At 32.2% G+C, this 23067-nt stretch overlaps 1 protein-coding gene and 1 pseudogene across 6 annotated transcripts in view; both read right to left on the reverse strand.

Annotated features, from left to right (window-relative positions):
• Cnot2 (CCR4-NOT transcription complex subunit 2) overlaps positions 1-23067 on the reverse strand; it is a 102165-nt gene that overhangs the window by 67639 nt on the left and 11459 nt on the right. For 3 of the 6 annotated variants that reach the window (XM_026386631.2, XM_026386627.2, XM_077798607.1), the window contains exon 2: positions 1052-1124. The exons of 1 other annotated variant lie outside the window; for it this stretch is intronic. In XM_026386631.2, the coding sequence (XP_026242416.2) occupies positions 1052-1124 (73 nt within the window). Of the gene's footprint in view, positions 1-1051; positions 1195-23067 lie in introns of all 6 variants that reach the window. 2 more of the 6 variants (XM_026386626.2, XM_026386629.2) reach the window with 1 other exon arrangement.
• LOC113181190 (large ribosomal subunit protein uL10 pseudogene) lies at positions 5176-6110 on the reverse strand (annotated as a pseudogene).

Here is a 23067-nt window from a genome sequence, read left to right on the forward strand (position 1 = left end):
AATTTCAGGGAAAAAAGGATTAACTGCACTAAAACAACTGACTGGAGTTGAGTAATGAACCAAAGCTGCTGTTATCACACTAGTTACCTTTGACAAACTAGAGGGAATGAAACTAGTGGGGTGAGAGAAAAAGGCTGACACATGTCTGTGCAGAAAGCCTTAGAAATGTATTTCTCCTATTTGAGCTTTAAACTATTTTCTATTCTAGATTATTACATGATTTAATAAAGAATCACTATCAAATGAATAAAGCAACTTTCCTTTAAAAAACTAAAGTCTAATGTTTGGTTTACAAAAATCACTGTTTAATAGCATTATCTTTAAAATTCACCTTCTTTATTCTTTACAGTGCTGGGGATTGAACCCAGGGCTTGACTCATGCTAGGCAAGTGCTCTACCACTGAGCAACATCCCAGTACTAATATTCACCCTTTTTTAAAAGTTCAAAAAGAAATAGGAATGTTACATTTCAACTATCTTTTTGGCATCCCTACATACTATATAAGGGATGGATATTATTAACCAACCTATTAAACGAGAAACAAGACTCTAGCATTGTAAAAACAGCCAACTACTACAAATTTAATAAAATTTGGATCTTTAAATACCCTAGGTGTCTCATTTCTGTTTCTTTCACATTCTATTAAATTCTGTCTGTATTTTTTACGAGTCTATTTTGCAAAATATAACCAGGGCTTAGGTTTTAGTCTCTCAGTGATATGTGTAAAGGCAATCAACACTTTGTTTCATTAATTATTACCTGAGTCCAGCTACAAAGTCATAAATTATGTATCAGATAATCTGTTTTAAAATATCAGAAAAATTTGACACTAAAAAAAAGTACATCATGAACATGCTTTATTTAGAAAAATGTTCCCAACTATTTCAACTGTCAAAACCAATACATACCTTTAAAATCGTAATTCAAATTTTCCAAATTAAGGTGTATTCCTTGGAATTTATTAGTTCCAATTAAATATAACACACCAAAACAGTTTAATGCTATATGACAAATATTTTTTAAAAAATGGAAAAGAAAGAATGGTCTTACCTGGTAGTTTCTTTTCTCAGATAATGTATGTCCATCAGTCCTCACCATAGAGTCTTGTCCTTTCCTCACAGTACTGGAGGCAATCAAATAGAACTGTCACTCAAGGGTCGTGTCACAGGAAGGACCGCCCACCAGTTCTCCCTCTAGAGTGGAATTATCCAAAAGCCATCAAAATTACTAACATGAAAATATATGAACAGTAGCAAAACTATCCAATATGATACATAAAAACATAAGAAAGAAAATAAAGTCATTATCTTATACTCTATCTTTCCTCTTAACCATTTAGCGTTAAAATTGGCATACATACTTTGAGACAGAAATTATTAAATATGAAAAACTCTCTCCTGCTACTCCTACTTTCTTTAATTATAAGTGTCCCCAAATATCATTATCAAAAAGAAACTTAAAAGTAAATAAAAAATTAAGTGGGTAAAAAAAGCTCACTCCTCACCTAATGTATTTTTTCTTTTAAGTATTCTCTGGTTACTCTTAGAAATATTCAATTTAGATTCAGCCACATAAATATATATTCTCCCCCAAAGCTTACGGAATTTAGGTAATACAGAAATATAAGTTATATAGCTATTGATTCACGCCACTCATGAGGCTTATTCCTATGCCATAAAATGGGAATACATTATATATTTTAGGATGATTGACAGATGCAAACATAATTCAATATTCTGTTAAATTTTACTCTACTGAAAAACAACAAATCCCAAATTTTATGATGCCTTGGTCCTTCAGTATTCCTATTTCATGCATACTCCAACAGAATTCACTTTTTTCACATTGGCAAAAACAATAATGGGACTCATTTCTTAACCTAGACAGAGATAAATAAATCCAAAGTAACTAGGCACTGTGCACGTCAGGTACAAAAATCAGTGAAGCAGAGATGGTAGTCATCAGAACCGCTACCACAAAAATGTATATTGAAAATCAAACATTGAAAGATTCGAAGATGGTGTCTACAAAAAAATTTATATAGACACATTATCAAAACAAATGTCTTACAACTAAATTTAAGTAAAACAATTACCCTAAGTAGTATTTATACCAAATGAAACAATAATGTTGCCAATGATTAATATTTATATTCAAATTTAGAAGAATTATTTATTATCATATAAAATATACTTTAGAAGGGGATAATAAAATCATCTTAATTTATAATTCAAAAGGATAATGAACCAGTATTAGTAAAACCAACAGAGAGACACATAAACACACACACACACACACGCACACGATTACCTCTAAAAACCAATCTGCTAAGAAGGGAATAACTGTTTTTAAGGAAAACAAATCATTAAAAAACTAACATTATTAGATTCAATATTTAAAAGAACTCAGGTGATGATTACCTATCTTCTGGCTCCTATTTTATATGTTTGATTATAAAGTCAGTGGAAGCTGTATTTTTACTCATTTTTTTACCATCTTACATTATATACATTAGGATGAGATATTTGAGGATACCTTACTATGTGGCAATACTGTTAATTATTTGTTACTAAATTCATATGTGCCTTAAAAATTCAGTCTATCTCTCATATATAGTAAGGTGGAAAGGTTTCTCATCCCTAAGTATATTTGCAATAAAAACACAAATCCTTTATCATTTAGCAAGGAAAAAAACTACCAAACAAACTGTATGTCCAAGAATTGTTAAGTGACACAGACATTTGGCTCCAACTTAAGTTGTTTCAAAAAGAGAAAAGCATTATCATCTAAACATTATTTCTTTTTAAATAATTTAATATCATAATTTCAGAATATTAGTAAATTTGAAAATCTAAAATCTAAAATCAAAACTCAAGCAAAATAATTTTAATAATCTTAATGCCATACACACCTTTAATAATACAACCTCCTAATTGTACAGAAAATATTAGAATTGAATCCTTTGATGCTAAATATATATTAACAATAAAATTAATATTTAATCTGTAAATTTACCAGATAAAAGAAAAAGCTTCAATTGGGAGAACAGATTTTTTTTAATTTTTAAATTTTTTTTAGTTATAGATGGACACAATACCTTTATTTTATTTGTTTTTGTTTGTTTGTTTTTGTTTTTTATGTGGTCCTGGGGATTGAACCCAGTGCCTCAAGCATGCTAGGTAAGCTCTCTACCATTGAGTCACAACCCCAGCCCCAACCACAGACTTCAGTATGAAGGAAAACCTTGTTCACTGTTTGCTTCCTCCTTTTGGGATAATTTCAAATATTTCATGGCCTAGGGTTTTAATTCATAGCCAACATATATGCTTACCAATAAGTTCATTAAGCTTTTTTGTATTATTGAATCCAAAATTAAATGATGGGAAAAATAATTAGAAAGAAAAAAGAATTGTGGAAAAGTGAACTATGAACTTTGGAATGCTTTCAAATAGCATCTTTTCAAGGGTCTAGCATTTGTGTAACTACTATCCAAGGAAGAATGAAAAAGATAAAAAAACAACAATCATATTTGTTTAGAACTATACTACAAACTCACAACCTCCAAGGGGAACAATCATAACACTATAGAGGAAAATTACTAAAAAAACAGCAATAAAGAGGAGAATCTCAGCCAGGTATGGTGGCATATGCCTATAATCCAAATTATTCAGGAAGATGAGGCAGGATTCCAAGTTTAAGGCCAGCACAGATAAAAGAGCAAGATCTTATCTCAAAATGAAAAAGGGCCGGGGGAAGTAGTTTAGTAGTAGAGCACTAGCCTAGCATATGAGAGGCCCAAGGTTCACAGCCCAGTACAGCCCCCTCCAAAAAAAGAGAGAGAATCTTAAAGCCCACAAGTGTAGGGATGACATCAGAAACAGTTCAAATCAGGGTACTATGGATGAAAATTTTTAAAATACAGAAAGAAAATTATCAACAAAGAATTCTAAAACTCAGCTTTCAAAAATGAAAACAACAAGTACAGTCATTTTAGAATACAGTTCAGCAGTATAAACTTTACAAAATAAACCATGATCACATCAAAACCCATAGAAGAACATTTATACTAACAACGTTCTTCAATAGGTAAATGGATAGAGTATAGAACAGAATATAATTCAACAATAAAAGAGAATCAACTACAAATTCATTCACATATGCCAATCTTAATTTGGAAAGAATCGAAATGAAAAAAGACCACTAATGAGTCCAGAAAAGGCAAAAAAAAAAAGGAAAAGAAAAAGAAAAAAGCAACAAGTGATCAATTTCTTTCCTCAGGTCTGTTTTCAAAGATAAAAAATAGTTTTAGATGGAATTTTTTAAATGCCTACAGCTCCAAAATTTTCTATTTTAAACATTCTATGTCTTGATTCAGAAAAGTGGATAATTACAATTAATTTTTTCCATGTTTCCTTTTTTCTCCCACTTCATTTGGACATTGTATTTAAAACAATGTCCAAATATTTTGGAGGTTGGAAATGGCATCTAAAACATCTGGAATTTGGTAGTCATTATACACTCAGCTTTAACTTAAATTTGAATTTAGTCAGGATAAAACAGTTTTTCTTCTTTTCTTTTTTTATAAATAGGATATTATGTTCCAGATTGGCTATTAATTAGAACTACAAGATGTGACAAATTTCACAGAAGCTCAATAAAACTTGAAGTAAATGCACTTTGCCATTATTTTAAAAAGCTGAGATTTTCTCAAATTCTGAAATTATGTCAAGTAACTTTTTCTTGTAAATAAATTATAATCACAAAGATGTATTCTTGTTCCTATAAACGAATTTTTACTTTGATGGAATGAATGAATGTTTTCAGAACTCTACTGATGACTAGTGGTGCATACCAAGGGCAGACAAAATAAATAAACTTAAGAATTTCAGTTTCATATCATATTTGGTCTGAGATTATCGTCACATTAACTTAAACTTTATTCTGAATATTTTAAATAATACTGTTTTCAAAGGATTACAATTAACACATAAAATGAGAAGCTGCCTACATTTACAAAGAAAAATAAAATATAATCAATATTCCCTAAAATCAACTTAGTCATAATTTAATGTTTTAAACTTAATTTTGTAACTGTTAATTTTCTGTAATGATAGCGGCCTTCTTCTTTTAAGAGAAACAAGCCTTTATATTTATTTATTTATTTCCTCTTTTTTTTACATATAAAGCTGACTAAATTGGTCAAAGAAATGAAATCCCATATCCTCATTCAACTCTTCCTCTGCTTCACCCATGTCTGGGGCCACAGCAGCAGCTGGATTAGCAGGGGTGGTGGCAGCCAATGTGGGCAACAGCCATGAATGCAGATGGATCAGCTAAGGTGGCCTTGATCTTCTCAGCAAGTGAGAAAGTATATTCAGTTTCCACAAAGCCAGGACCCACTTACACCCACTGATGCCAGAATGAGGCATTATCCAATAGTTGGAATCTGCAGACAAACAATAGCAACACTGCAGTCACCCTCCAGGAAGCAAGAATGCAGAGTCTCCTCTGTGATGTCAAGCACTTCAGGACTGTAGATGCTGCCATTGTCAAACATCTACTGGATTCACCCACAGGAGAAGGGAAAGACTGTCAGCACATTCAGCAGGGTAGCTTCACTGGCTCCAACTTTGTCTCTAGTCTTTATCAGTTACACATTACTCAAGATTTCAATGGTGCCCCTGCAGATTTTAGGAGTGATGCCTAAAGCCTGGAAGAAGAAAGTCTTCTTGGGCTCCAGACCACTGTTCTGAGCTGGCACAGTGACTTCATAAGGTGCAATGGCACCAGCAATGGGCAGCAGCTGAAACCTGGCCAACAGTATGTCCCTGATCTCAGTGAGGTCCTCCTAGGTGAACACAAAGCTCACATTCCCCTGGATATGAGGCAATTGTTTCTCCAGAGCTGGGTTGTTTTTCAGATGTCCTTGTACATCATGGTGTTCCTGCCCATCAGCACCATAGTCTTCCCTCTGAGGGACATGTGGATCTGCTGCATCTGCATGGAGCACACACTACTCCCACAATGAAGCATTTGTATAGTCATTCAAAAGCTAAATAATCTTAAGGAAGTGGCTGAACTTCCAGGTTGCCCTTTCTTGACTGGGCATCACAGCAGTTCATTAGGGATTGTCACATAGTGTTTAAAGATGATGTCAAGCTCCCAAGGACACCTGGCAAGAGACTGTCATGGAAGTCTTCTTGAAATACTACTTCTAGTATATGTGTATAGTTCTCTCACAAATATTTCAGGAATTCTGGACATCTGATACATAGATCTATCTAAAATGGTCTAGCATTTTAAGACAGATTTCTACCACCAAGGCTTAAAGTCCTAAATAAAATGAAGCATAGTAAGGGAAGTACTACTGAGCTTAAATGACAAAATTTCAATAATTTCTGAATCACAAACTTGAAAATTAAAAGGCCATTCCTTTAGGTTTTAAAGAAAATGGTGTTAAGATGGGGAGGCTGGGGTTGTAGCTCAGTGGTAGAGCATTTGCCTCTGAAGTGTGAGGCACTGGGTTGGATCCTCAGCACCACATAAAAATAAATAAATAAAATAAAGGTACTGTGTCTATCTACAACTTTAAAAATTTTTTTTAAAAAAATTAGTCTTCCTGTTGAATGAAACTTAAATTAACTTAAACTTATTAACCTCTGTATGATCAATTAATTTTTTCATATATATAAGAAATTTAAGGAGAGAGGAAAAGGTATGAATAGTCTTCTAAAAAAGTGGGAGAGTAAAAAGATTAGGAGAAATACAGTAAGTAGAACCACCAAGTAGTACAAAGACCCACTACTCAACATTGGTGCTTTCCAGCCACATGTAGCCACAGGGGTACAGGAACAGTGTAGGCAGAGGTGGGTTTAAGCACAGATAATGTAACAGCATGAAAGGTAAGAGGATCAGGGATTTAGGCAAAGTAGTAATTATAATGATAGGAAGAAAAAAGTTAGGCTATCTTATCCTTGTATTATTAAGTCCTAGCCATACTAGCTTTGTTCCACACATCAAGTCAGTTCTCAACTTAGAGCCTTTACCTTTGTTGCTACATTCCAATGATCTAACCCCAAATCTTTAATGTCTAGTGGGCTTCTTGACATTAACATTTCTGCCTAATTGTCTTCAGAGAAGCCTTCACTGAACACTCAACTTTCCAAATTTTGGTCTCATTTGTTGTTTCCTGTCTCTTCCCCCTTAGAATGCTAAGTCCCTTAAACAAAGGAAACTTGTCTATTATATTTTCCACTGTTATCTCAAGTACCTAAAATCATGAGACATAACAGATACATTTTACTGAATAAATAAACCACAAGAATATAAATGCTTTATTAACCATCAATTTACAAAAAATCATTTTCTTTAAAAGGACTACAGTAGAAGCACCTTGTCTGATGATAAGACAACTAGCAATCAAAGGTTAATTTTAGTTACTGCAAATCATTTAAAATATTTTAAAGACATAAATGTACATTTACTTCCCTGATATTCTAATGTATTGCCAGGCTTTTAGAGTTTAGGCAAAATAACCGAATTACACGGGTTTTTTTTGTGTAAACCATACCACTTAATATTTCCTGTTTCAATTTTGTTTAAAGATGCTTCAATAGCACAATCATTATAAACTTTCACAAATGTTTTCCAGTATTTTAATAGTTGTCTCACTAAAGCAGATACTCCTGATTGATTCCTTGAAGAGCCCTTTTACTTTGTAACTATCATGGTTGTTCATATATTCAACTTTTCCCACGATTCAAGAGTAAATGATCAATCTAATCCAATATGGTTGCCCTACACCGTACCAGTAACTAATTTATGAAAGGGGGGAGGGGAGAAACTTCATCTTTATTTTACGAACCCTCTGAAATTTAATATTTCCTTATTAAAAATGCAGGCAATAAGCCCTAGTGATATTAGGTAGCAGCATCTGTGATACTTGTTACTACTTGAAACCATATATATTTTCATAATCCTTTTAGTTACTTCAAATCTCAAGTTATCATTTATACTCATTAATAGTCTAAAAATTACTACCTTCCACTATATTGTGTTAATATGCATGGCACTGAGTTTGTTTATTCAATCAATATTTAAAAAACTCTATTCCAATATAATCAGGGTCTACATAAGCATATATATTTAGTTTTGCATCTATAAAATATCATCCAGAGAAAAGTTGCAGATGTTTTAAAGAGCCATAAAAGTTCCTGGAACAAAAAAGTTAAGAACCTCTGGATTAAAGTAACAATGCATAGATTATGTTGTTAGCAGAGAGCAATGTGACACACAGCCTTCTAAGAGCCGAAATAAGCCTCAGAGTTTGGTTGAAATACCTTGTTTTAAAGATATTATAATTTGGTAGGAGTGCCCTATAAAAACTCTTGCATAAACAACCAGAGACAGAGCCAGGGAAAACAGAATACAGGATCTCTAGCTCCAAATCTAGGGGTACACCAACTTTAATGTGACTTGGCTGAAAAAAAAAAAAAAAAGCAAGTCAGAGCAGGCACACATCTGTAATCCTAGCATCTTGGGAGGCTGATGCAGGAGGACTGAGAGTTCAAAACCAGCCTCAGCAAAAGCGAGGCACTAAGCAACTCGGTAAGACCCTGTCTCTAAATAAAATACAAAATAGAGCTGGGGATGTGGCTCAGGGGTTGAGTGCCCCTGAGCCCCTGAGTTCAATCCCCAGTACAAAAAAAAAAAAAACCCAGCAAGTCAGTGCAAAAATTAAGCTGAAAATTCATCTCAAAAGTTATTTGGGAAAGAAATAAAAGATATAAGAAAAAGCTGATTTGAAAAAAACACAATGGCTTAATGTGTTAAAAAGCATTTTGAAAATAATGCTATATACACCATGAGATGTCAACTCTGATGTTTAAAGACTAGTCAGAAAACAGAGATAAGAACCTTTTTGCATAGTGAGTATGCTGAAATATTCTGAATGCTAATACTTTTCTTGAACACACATTTCTTGGTCTATTTTCTCAGTATAGAGACAAAAGTGGAGTGAAATTTTTACTTTGTTCTTGATGCTGTAATAAGACATACAATCATATAGGCTCAATACTAAATATCAAGTGGCAATCAGTATCAACAGAAAGTAGAGGGGACTGTAGCAAAAGGGACAGTTAGTGAACCATTCTAGTGAGGGTAGCTGCCAGAACACTATACAGAACAAAAATATCCTTCAAAAATTAAGCTGATATAAAGACATTTTCAGATTAACAAACATAATTCATCATAAACAGATGTATTAAACAAAACAGGTTTGGACAAAAGGTTAATAATCCTAGTAGGAAACTTAGAATTTCATGAATTAAAGAAAAACAATAAAAATGGCAAATATATAGAATAAAAGTTGGCAAACTATGTTGTAATGGATCAGCCAGACAGTAAATATTTTAGGCTTTAGGCTAGGCTCTATTATAATTAATCAATTCTGTGCTGTAGTGCAAAAGCAACCACAGACCTTACATAAGTACCATAAATGGGATGCATTCCAATAAAACTTTATTTATAAAAGCAGGCTGGATTTGGCTTCCAGAGAGTTTCCCTGCCAATCCCTGTGGTAGACTACTATTTTCCTCTTTTTTACGAATAGGCATGATAGTTAAAGCAAAAATTACCCTACCATGTATTTGGAGTAGTATTTGAAATATTTGCAGTAGTACATGAAATATGCAGATCACAATTAGAACATAAAGATAAGTAAAAGGAACTGCATGATGACAAGGTTTTCACATTCCACTTGAATAAAAGAACAGCGGGATGAGCTGTATACCCAAAGAGAATCTAAGACCTAACTCCCAGGACCTCTGAATGCAACCTTATTTGGCAACAGGGTAACTTTGCAATCAAAGACAAGGTCATACTGGATTTTGGAGCCCTATATCCATCGGTGCCTTTATAAAAGAAAGGAGAAAGAGATTTGAATCCAGAAAGGGACAGGAGACTACGTAAAGATGGAGTCCAAAACCAGAGATGCAGAATTTAAGCCAAGGAATGCCAAAGACCAAAGACAGCGGCAACCACTAGAAGCTGCAAGAAAGAGGCAAGGAAAAATTCTTCCCTAAAGTCTTTAAAGGAAGTATGGTCCTGGAGACACCTTTATTCCAGGTTTCTATGCTTCAAAACTGTGAATCAATTTTTGTTATTTTAAGTCATCCAGTTTGGGGCAATTTATTACAGCAGACCTAAGCAAGTAATGCAATATGCAATTCTGAAAAGTTAAGCATGTAATTCCTTAAACAATCTCTTTAAAAAAAAAAAAAACTAGCCAAAGAAACACACTAAAAACCAAATAGATAAATTTTAATGAAAAACTAAAAATAGTCCAGTAATAAAAGGAGGAGGAGGTGGAGGAGGAGGCCGCCAACGCCAATGACAACTAATGATGGCAGGAAAGAATCAAAGTCAAAAAAAGCAAAGGCAATAGAAAATTCATATATTACACTTTTTACCTAAATCCAAATTTATCAATAATGGTATTATATATAATTAACAATTATATTAAATATCATAATTATATTATATATAATCATATTAAATTATATTAAAAAGGACACTGTCAAAGTGGCTTTTAAAAAAGAGTATGTTAATTACATGCAACACACTTTAAATATAATAATAGGCTAATAAACAGACTTCGAAAAACATATCCTTGAAAAACAAATATAAAGGAAAGCTAGTGTGGTCATATTAACAGGTGAATAAGTACACTTCAGGACGATAAAAGAAAAATCACCACAGATGAAGAAAATATTAAATAATGATAAAAAGGACAATTCACCAAGAAGATACTCCAAAATGGGCTTAAAAACAGAGCTTCAAAATAAATGTATCAAAAACTGGTAAACCAGAAAGGAGAAACCGACAAATCCATGAATACATTTGAAAATTTCAATACTCTTTTGAAATTAAAAGTAACAATAGACCAAATTAATAAAAGTCAGCAAAGGAACAGAAAAATAGATGACCATGAACAACTACATCTGACATTCATAGAATACCATAACAATAATAATAGCTTCAAAATTCTTTAAAAGGGAAAATAAAACATTTGCCAAAGTGAATCACAACTTAGGTCATTTTTAACAATAAATCTAAATAAAAGAACAAATTTATATAAAAAATGTTCTCTAAAATAATCCATATACCATTGAATCACTGCAAATTATAAAATATTTAAACTAATCAAAAATAAATATAAAACAAAAATTGTGGAATGATGCTAATGCAATGCCCAAGGAAAAATTTATAATTTTAAGTGTTCATATTTGAAAAGATCTTAAGTCAAACATCTAAGCTTACACTTTGAAAAAGAAGGGCAAAACAGACCACAGCAAAGAAAATAACGAAGAGGGCAAAAAATCATTATCACCAGAAAGGGGAAGGGAGGCTGGGAAGAAAAAAAATAAATCTAGTTCTTAAAAAAAAAAAATCAATGCATCTCTTAGGCAAACTGACAAGTCAGAAACTATCAATATTGAGAATAACAGAGAAAATATGACTACAGAACTACAGGCAATAAAAGGATAATAAAGTATTACCAGAAAAACTCTGTACAAATAAGATGAAATGGACCTATTCCTTAAAAACTTCATACTACCAAAACTTACTCAGAAAAGTGGGGGGGGGGGGCCCTGTCATATCTACTGAACAACTGAACCTGTTGAAAAATGTCTAGGCCCAAGTAGTTTCATCAGAGAATTCTAACAAATATTTAATAAGTAATATATTTAAAGAAGATACAATGTCTTCCAGAAAATAAAATGAGGGAATATTCTTAATTCATTTTTATAAGGCTAGCATTAGCCTGACACCCAAACCAAAGACATTACAACAATGAAAACCCTAAAAGACTGATATTTCTGTTGAACATATAAGCAAATATCCTCAACAAAATATCTGTTTATCAAATTCACGAAAGTGTCCTATGAACAAGTAAGATTTGTTCAAGGCAAGACAAAGTTGATTCACTATTAAAAATTCAATGAAAAAAAAACAGAGAAAACTACTGGAGGAGGGGAAAAAACACAGTTCTTAAGAGGTTGTGCTGAAGAAATACAGTAAATAAAAAATTATTTAAGACAATCTACTGAATCTCAATAAGAATAATAAGAACCTATGGTACATAAGCCACACTGCTTTCTCCCTACTACCAGGAGCTAACACAATGGAAGCTCTACTCAGGATAGATGGAGAAAGCAGACACTTTCTTTTCACTTCCCTTTTAAGGGTTATGGTACTCTCCCACCCACCAAGACAGGAAGAACAACAGAATTTCTTATATCCTTCCCCTACCTTCCTTCACCAGCCTTTAAACATGGGCTCTACTCTAAACATGAAAGGCCTAGAATAACTGATGCCCCATTTGCCTTCAAACCATCTCCATATGATGCATAATATAAAGGAGGTTCCACACAAGGGAAAGCAAGGCCCACACTCTAAAGGTTACTACCTTACCCAGGGCACAGGCTCAGAGATTCTGCTACAGAGAAGAACATTAAAAGCAGAGATTCTGAAACTCTCCTCAAAGAAATGACTTTATCAGAACAGAGTATAGCAAAGTTCAAACCTAAAAGCAATCTCAAAAATGTGAATATGGTGATAAATGACTAAAAGGAAAAGGAAACAAAAAGCTAAACCACAGGTCAGCTAGTTTACTAAGAGAACTAGGTTAAGAGACAGCTAGGAAGCTAAGAAGAACCCTCTTAGGTTCAGAATAAACATTAAAGACTGGCATATAAATAGATATAATGTTAATATGTTATATATGCAATATGTAACACATTAATGTGATACAATTATATAATCACAATATATTATAATATTTATTACATATCTTGTATAATATATATATATATATATATATATATATACACATACACACACACACACACACACACACACACACATACTCTCAAAGGGCACAAAATTTATTTCAATCAGATTGTGAAACAATTTATGACCCAAAACAATAGACCAATCAACAGAAATATTACTGGAGAGGAACACCTAGGGATAATACCAACACTAGCAGAGAGCTTAATAGAGATACAAGTGAAAGGACATAGAGAGCCCTGTTAAAATCACTAAAATCATTCCAAGATAAATATGTCCATGTCCAAAGCTGCACCCTCTGATGTGGCACATCAGGTATTTCATACACTACAGGGGATATAAAATTTCATTAAACTGTTTCAAACATTTTAAACAAGCAATGTTCTAAACAAGCAAACAAAAAACTTCAGGAGGGAATCAGTGTCCAGAGATGCTTCAATGTATTTACAAAATGCTCAGTTCCCTGACACACATAAATTATGACATACAAAGAAATAAAAGAGAGTAATACAAAGGAGAAAAGAAGCAGACAATAGAAACTTACCTATATGAAGACCTAGATGTCAGACTTAGTGAAGACTTTGAAGCAGTCATTATAAGTATGTTCACTAATTTAAGAAAACCATGCTTAAAAAATAAAGGAAGATACAATGACTATATCTCATCAAACAAATTATCTTTAAGAAGATCTTAATATCCAAATAACTCAAACTAACTCCAAGAAGGATTCATACCCAGAAACATCACAGGAAAATATGTTGAAAGCTAATAACAAAGGAAAACTCTTGAAAACAATAAAAATGACATGTCATACACAAGGGGCAGTAAGATTAGCAACTGATTTCTTGTCAATGATGACCAGAAAACTGTGGGGTAATATATCATAAATATTCAAAAGAAGGGGCATGGGAAGAATGGAGGAACTTTGGACAGGGCAAAGGGGAGGGAGTACAAGGGAGGGACCATGGGGATAGGAAAGATGATGGAATGAGATGGACAGCATTACCCTAAGTATATGTATGACAACATGAATGGTGTGACTCTAGTTTGTGTACAATCAAAGAAATGAAAAATTGTGCTCCATTTGTGTACTGTGAATTGCATTCTGCTGTCATGTATAACTAAAAAAACAAAAAGATTTTTTTAAAAAGTGTTCAAAGGAAAAAAAAATCATCCAGGAAGAATTTTATATCCTGTGCAACTATCTTTCAAAAGACAAATTAAACTCAGTTTATTAAATATTTTATTTACTGTATTTCTTTAGAACAATCTTTCAAGAACTGTTTTTTTCCTCCTTCAGTAATTTTCTCTATGATTTTCTCCATTGAAATTTTAATAATGAATCAATTTTGTCAAGTAGAGTCACAGTTTATTGATAGAGAATCAATAGCTAGCAGATCTTACATACTGTTTATCTGAACCAGAAAAGAAAGTTAATATCAAAAATTCTATAAATACATATTTGCTCTCCTTTATTTTCTGAATTCCTTTAAATAACATGAAATTGTGTAAAGCAATAACAATACTAATTCATTGTTGGGTTTGTAATATATAGCTGCCTAACAGTAGAACCAAACTGGATAAAAAAAAAATAGTTTTATAAAAGTAAGATTTTTTTTTTAATCTGACTGGAGTTGTTAGTACAATTTCAAAGTAGATTCTAATAAGGTTAAGATGGACCTTAGAGCACCAAGTAAGAAAGTAATACAAAATAATACTATGGGAGTATCACTAAAAGAATTTAACTGTTACAGTATAAAAACCACTTGATATAAAAGAAAGTAATAAATAAAGTTCAGAACCTAAAAAGAGATACATAAAAATGCAACAAAATGACAGACATCTATTCAATTTATACAACTCTAAATCTAAACTCTAAATGTAAACAATTCTCTACAGAATTGTAGAGAATGTCAGACTGAAAAAAGAAAAATGCTGATCAAAGTATATATCTTTTAAAATGAAAATAGAAAAATAAAAGCAAAGAAAAATGTACATCATGAAAAAACAACCATAAGAAAGCTGGAGGGATTCTATTATTACCAGATTAAATAAACATTCATCAAATCAGTTCACAGAACTGAAAAGAAAAAGAGCCAATTCAATAGTAGTAGTTGGGAGATTGGGCTCAGTATAGCATACCTATAATCCCAGCTTCTAGGGAGGCTCACGCAGCCTGGGTAATTTAACAAGACACTGTCTCAAAAAAAGAAAAAAATTTTTTTAAAAAAGAAGAACTAGGCATGTAGCTCAGGGGCAAAGTGCCCTGGATTCAATTCCCTGTACTTAAAAAAAAAAAAAAAAAAAAAAGTGGTTGTGAGATTTTAATAATAATCCATTTCAATAACAGTTGTGGCCTGGTGATACTGCAAGTTGTGATCCCAGTAACTCTGGAAGCTGAGGCTGGAGAATCTCAAGTTTAAGGCCAGCCTTGACAAGACCCTATACCAAAATAAAATGAAAAGGTGTTGTACACAGCTCTGTGGTAGAGTGCTTGCCTGGCATGCCAGGCAGGTTCAATGCTCCCCCCGCCCCCCACAAGATGGGGAGGTACAACAACTAAACAGATCAACAAGCAAAAAGAAAATTGAAAGCAGTATGAAACAACAAGACCTGACAGATGTTTATAGACTAGCCAACAAACAGCAAAACACATTCTTCAAGAGCTAATGGAACATTTTCCAGAATAACAGCAAGTTCCCCAAAGACAAGGGAATGAAATTAGAAATAGGAGATAGGGTAGAGGGTGGGTGGGAGGGGAAGAGAGGGGGCATGGGGTTAGAAATGATGATGAAATGTGATGGACATCATTATCCAAAGTACATGTATGAAGATAAAAATTGGTGTGAATATACTTCCTATACAACCAGATATGAAAAATTTGTGCTCTGTATGTGTAATATGAATTGTCAAGCATTCCGTTGTCATAGATAAATAAGAAACATCCTTCTAAATAGCCACAGGGTTAAACATGCACGCACGCACACACACACGCACACACACAAAAATAAATAAATAAATAAATAAATAAATAAATAAATAAATTTCTAGTTTAGGAATGAACTTGAAAATAAAATATACCCAAACCTTATGTAATACACTGAAAGCAAAGTTTGGAGGTATAGTTACAGTAGTGAATGCCTACATTAAAAGTATTAATTATCTAAACTTCTACCTTAAGTAACTAGAAAAAGATGAACAAACTAAACCAAAAGCAATAAGGAGATAATAAAGATGAGAACAGGAGTAGGTAAATGAGAGCAAGAGTAGGTAAAATGGGAACAGAAAAGCAAAAGAGAAAAAAATTTTAAGTTTACTGTTGAAAAAGACAAAAAAAAAAAAAAAAAAAGCCCAGGCCAGGCCTTGATGAATTCTACTAAACAGTTAAAAAAAGAAATTAGTTATCACTAGTTTGCAAACTGTTCCAAAACACAGAAATACCTGGAATACTTCCTAATTCAATCTCTGAGAGCTGAGAGCATTTTTACCTAGATAACAACAAAGACATCACAAAACTAATCACATCACAAAGACCAATATCTCTTATGGAATTAGACATAAAAATCCCCAACAAAATGCTAATCATATTCAGCATCACATAAAAGGGATTACACATCTTATCTACATAGGATTTATCCCAGGAATATAAAAGTTGTTCAATATACAAAAATAAAAAATGCAATATACTACATTCATAAGACAAAATTCACATCTTGAATTATACAGAAAAAGTATTTGAAAAACTCCAGCATGCCTTTATGATAAAAACAGCAAAACAGAAGGAAACTTTTTCAAACTGATAAAAGATATTTTATAAAAAGGCTTTTTTTTTAAAGTAACATCATAATTAATGGTGAAAAACTGGATACTTTCCTTCTAAGATCAGGAAAGATAAGACTGTTCACTCTTATCACTTCTATTCGACACTGTATTGAAGATTCTAACTAGAATAATTAGGCAAGAAAATGAAATAGAAAACATCTAGACTGAACAAAAAGTGAAACTATCTCTAACTACAGATGAGGTGATCACATACGTAGAAAATCCTAAGACACTAAAAATGTCTAGATTTTACAGCAGTTTAATAATAGTTTAGATTCTATAATGACAATATAGCAACAAATTTTGCAATATGTAAATGAAAAAGTTCAGGAAGATTACAGGGTACAAAAATCAATATGCTAGAATTAACTGCATCTCCAAGCAACAATGAACAATCCAAAAACTAAATTAAGAAAACAATTCTATTTCCAAACCACCAAAGAGATTTAAACACTTAAGCATAAGTTTAACAAAAGAAGTATATAATTTCTACTCTGAAAACTACAAAGCATTTCTGGAAAGAAATTAAAGAGCTATACAAATACAAAGCTATCCAAATACAAAGATCAGAACACTTTAAGATGGCAGTATACTCAACACTAATCTACTGATTGAACACAATCCCTATCAGAATTTCACCTGGCCTCTGCAGAAATCAACAAGATAATCCTAAAACTCAAATGGAAATTAGAGGGACACAGACTAATCCAAACAATCTTGAAAAAGAAAAAGGTCGTAGGAGGATTATCGTTTTCTATTTTCAAACTTTCAGTCTATAATCATACTGGCATAAGAATAAACACATCAGTTAAATAGAATTGAGAATCCAGAAATAAATCTTCACATTTACATTCAATTCATGTTAAACAAAAAGTTCCAAGATAATAGGGGAAGGGACAGTGTGAACAAACATATTACTCTTAAACATTGCACATTTTTCATTATTAACATATCCGTCAAATAATCTATACACAAATTTAAGCCTAGCAGCATACAAAACTTAGAAAAAGTTGTAGCATCTTCCTCACAAAAACTAAGAATATTACAGTACCAATGCATTCATCCCATAAACATTTCAGGTACCAGTTAGTAAAATACTAGACAAAAAAAAAAAACAAACACTATCCAAAAGAAGTGAATGAATGTTACATGCAATACTAATTTTAAAATTATGTAGCAAAAGAGATCAGACAAAATACACTCTCTACATTTCCATTTGGTTGACTCTCTTAAAAAAAAAATACTATACTGACAGTCAGTCAATGGTTGCTTGGACAATCACGATGACCACCATCATCAATAAAACTTCAGAGGTGATGGGAATATTCTGAATCTGAATCAGTAATGGTCATACAAGTGTATAAATTTGTCAAAACTCACAGAAAAGGACACTTAAATAGTTGCCTTGTAATACTGTAAAAACATTTTTATATTTATTAAAACATAATAAATATAAAAATGACACTAGTTCCTATGGGCATTAAAATGGAAAATAACAAGAGATACATTTAAATTTAAAGAAGTCTTTCTAAGGCTGGGGTCATGGCTCAGTAGAAGAGTGCTTGCCTCACAAATATGAGACACTAGGTTCGATTCTCAGACTCCAATATAAATAAAGAATAAAACAAAGGTCCCTCAACAACTTAAAAAAAAAAAGTCTTCCTAAAACTTTTAAGTAGCATATTAACTTGCTTAAAAAAATTATAATGTTTGACAGAAATCAGTAGCAGCACTAGCTTTCTTGGTCCAAATTGCTTGATCCTCTTAGTATTTATATTTAATTCAGCCATCTAAAGTTTATTTATTAATTTCTCTGCAAAGAATTTACATCACATATGGACTTTAAAAAGTCACACACATACACTGTTATAATCTAACTGCATTATATCTTGCTTCCCAACTTAAAGAGCTAGTTCCACAGAAAGATTTTTTTTATATCATAATGGCACCAGAGCTATCTACATTCAGTAGAAAATATGATTCAAACTTTGCATGTGGTACAATATTGTTTCAACGTACTGAGTGGCAGCAGGGAAGCACAGCAATGTATAAAATATTGTGTTGGTAAGCCATGTTGTTAAAGTAGGTTGTGTATTAAATGCACTTTCAACTTAAGATATTTAACTCATTCTAAGTAGAGAAGTTTCTATACTTGTTACCCAACAAAACCTCTATTCAACTATAAAATGAAAAGAATTCAGCTAATTTTATATAACATGTAAAAAGGATCTATGAGATCATTTTATCCCAAGTAAAAGTTAATCTTTATGGTGGTTCAGCAACATTTTTTCCTCATTTGCCCTGGTCCCCCACCTTTTCTGTAACCATCTACCATTGTCTCTCTTTCCTGCTACACTGCAGCCACACAAACTTCCTTGCAATTTTTCAATCATAAAACACCAAGACTACCTCTCCAGGGTATTTGCTCTTTGTTGTCATTTCCTGAAATCCTTTTCTTCTATTATGCACAGAATTGCTCACCCATTCACCTTCTGACCAGTCTATGTAAATCTGCATCCCATATGTAATACATATTCCTAGTCTTTTTCTCCACATCCTTACTACCTTCTGCCATACAAATGTTTGTTATTATTTTTTTTATTTTTATTTTTTTATATATTGTTGTATTCTCTATAACAGGGCCTGGCATATAAGAGTCAAATATCTGTCTAATGAACAAATAAATTAGTACACATTTTGCCTACCCCACAGAGCAAATTACTATTTTCAGATTTTCAAGCCCTCCAAACAGCATAAGCTTAAATGAAAGTACAATCTAATTTTAACATTTCCTATCTTCACTACATTTTGTGTTGATACAATAAAGTAGTCAAAAATTCTCTTAAATTCCTACATTAAGTTTATCCTTTTTAAACCACTTGGTGATCAATTGTGGGAAAGTACTGTGTTTGTATTAATTTCATCTCATATTTACTCCTCACACCAAGAATTATGGAATGATGCTTGTCAAGGGACCAGACAGAATTATATAACCCATATTAGTTTTAACTCTATTCTTATCAGTGAGAATGAAAAAAATAAACAGAAGACACATAAAATATAAGTCATCACACAAAAAAAGAGTTCAATGTTTAGAAAAATTTTAAAAACTCACATTTTTAAAAATATCATTTACACCTTTAAAATATAGAACAATGTTTGTACACAACTATATTAAGTATCACTGACAACAGAGGGAAAAACAGACAATTCACAGAATAAGGATATAAATCAGAACAGCTTTGGTCTAATAAACTATTAAAAGCTTTGAAAAACAGCTTTTCATATTTAATAAATAGTCATTTGTCAGGCTGTGTGAGGTTTCAAATACACATCAGTAAACAACATTACTTTAGTCCCCACTCATGACCCAGTGGTAGAATGCAAGACAAACTTTTAAATGACTAATTGCAGTACAAGTTAACCATCTCTAATATAAAAATCCACAATCTGAAATAATCATATACAAAACTTTTTTGAGTGCCAATATAACATTCAAAAAGTTCAAATTTAAGCATTTTAGACTCCATATTGCTCAGGTTGGGGATACTCAATTGGTAAAGTCTATATAAATATTCCAAAATGAAAAAAACAAAAAACCTCCAAAAATCTCAAACACTTCTACTTCCCAGAATTCTGAATAAAGGATATTCAACCTTAGATGCTATGGAGAACAGGATTTACTTAATGTTAGGGAAAGCCTTCTCTGAGATGGGTCCTACAGTACATAGGTTATGCTAAATGCTGTACTATATATTGTCATATACTCCTTCTAACCCATGAAGTAAGTACCATTATTATGTTTACTCTTATAAGAGAAGGCATTAAAGCTTGAAAAGTAATTTGACTAAGGACACAAAATTTGTTAAGCATTCGAGCTACTGAACTTCAGAATTCATATACATCAAAATTACATTAAACTTACAGGAATGCTTTCTTTAAAAAAATTCAAACATACAAACTAAAATTCAGCCAAATGTTCATCAAAGTGCTATTTATGAAACTGAAAATAAAAATAAAATAAAATATTCAACAATAAAAAATCATTAAATCAGTTATGCTTTGGCCATTAAGATTCTTGTTTTGGATAAATATTACAAATGAGTATATCTCAATTTCTCTATTACAAAAAATGTTAACGATAGATGTCTCTAGATGGCTTTTCCCTCCTCTTTTTTACACTTTCCTTAATTTTCTAAGTTTCCACACCATGTATTATTTAATAATCAAGAAGCAAAACAAAGAGGCTGTAGTACTTACAAATAGGAACAGACAAGATATGCGCACGCGCACACACACAAAGTGACAAATAATGTTTGTCCTAGCTAACAGTTTTCGAGGTTGCAGGCTTGGAAGTAATTTTTCTTTTTTTCCTAATTTTTACTTACTACCCTTCTTATATTAAACGCATGCCATTACTATTACTTTTTACCATAGCAATTCCCTCACATTTTTTACATCATATTAAAATTTTTAAAACCAATATATTAACAGTAGTGCTTCTTTAGCATGCTGCTACATAAGCAAATATAAGTGTATATATACACCTACACACACACAGAGGAATCCAAAATACTAAAATAGCTACGTTATAATACTAGTCATTTCTGTACAAGAGTTTTCCCTTAAAAAAAAAAAAAAAAACTTCACTTCAAAATTCCCTGGGTTGAAGATGCCCCAGTGTATAAAAACTTTTCAAATTATCAATTTGAATCAGGTTTTAGAAATCAAGAAACTTAAATCATTTTTTTTTCTTGAGGCAACTGATAAATCAGAAATAAAGATAAATCATTTATGAAATACTGTTAAAGCTAACAGAACAGCAAATAAACCTTTGTCATGTCTTGATATTTTAGCACAGATATTATTTGCCCAATGCTGGCATATACAATTACAAAGAAAGGCCTTATCAATATTTTACCTTGGGATATAGACTATTCTGAAGAATAAACTCTCTAGTTACTCTAATTTCCACAAATAACAAAGAGCTTTTGATTTTGAAAACTTTTCTAAAATGTGCTAATTTATCTTTTTCTTAGAATAATACACATTATGGACATAACTGAATAAGATGCCTAAGCACGCTGTTTTGCGTGACAATAATTATAAAATTATTATTAAATTTAAATCATTAAGTTTATTAAATTAATTATTAAATTATTGATTATGAACAGGCATATTTTGTCAAGAATCTGTAGTTTTTAAATTTTTTTTAGTTATGGATGGGACAATACCTTTATTTCTTTATTTTTACGTGGTGCTGAGGATAGAACCCAGTGCCTCCCATGTGCTAGGAGAGTGCTCTACCACTGAGCTACAACCCCAGCCCTGTAGGTTTTTATATAAATAAATTTTAGATGAATCATTTGATTTTTAATTATTTGCCTTGGTTACTATGAAAAAAATGAGGCTCTACTCTGAGGTGGCAGAGTGAGTTACTATAGAGTTTTAATGTTATTAGAACAAAAAAAATATTTTACTTGAAAGTAGCTTTTTATAACTACAAGGTTAAATAATCAGCAAACACAATAAGCACTTAAAATAACTAGGTTTTACAAGAATGACAGTATAAGCTGTGCTTTTCCTTCAATGCACAGCCATCATTTTCTACATTCATTAGTCTGATTCACTTTCCTCACTTTGCTACTGCAGCTACTTAGTGCTATTCTGCTTTCCTTATATGGTATTTACTTTTAATGCTTCAAAAGACTCAGCACTAGCCAGACTCTGTGGTGCACAACTATAATCCCAGTGGCTCAGGAGGCTGAGGCTTGCCTCAGGATCATGAGTTCAAAGCCAGCCTCAAAAACAGTGAATCACTAAGCAACTCAGTGAGCCCCCTCTCTAAATAAAATACTAAAAAGGACTGGGGATGTGGCTCAGTGGTTGCATGCCCTTGAGTTCAATCCCTAGTACACCCCTCAAAAAAGGCTCAGTCCTCAAGAGAGCGTACAGATTTAAGGGGGGAGGGGGAGACTTAAGTTTTTCAAACATTATATATGCAAAGAATATATAGTAGTTTCAAACTATTACACTGATGTTCTCTATGTTCAGTTACAAATAAATTTTTAAAAGACAAGCCTACTTACAAAAAATATACTTGACTAACCATGATAAAGTATGCAAATGCAAATAGTTACAAGAAATAATAAAAATAACCCCCAAAATATCCATGATCTTCACCCTTATCTATGAATGAACTGTATGAAGCAGGCTTCCTACTATATATAATTGCAAACAGAAAGACTCAGGACTTCAGCATGCAAAATTATCAAGTACTATATTAAATGGCCTGCTATGATGAACATAGAATGTTTTTTGCCCACTCCAATAATCTCTCAATTCCCCTGTCCTAAAGTCTAATAAGCCAGATATTTCATTAAACTAAACTG

Source organism: Urocitellus parryii, chromosome 5 (assembly GCF_045843805.1).
Source record: "Urocitellus parryii isolate mUroPar1 chromosome 5, mUroPar1.hap1, whole genome shotgun sequence".
In the NCBI taxonomy this organism is placed as follows: domain Eukaryota; kingdom Metazoa; phylum Chordata; class Mammalia; order Rodentia; family Sciuridae; genus Urocitellus; species Urocitellus parryii.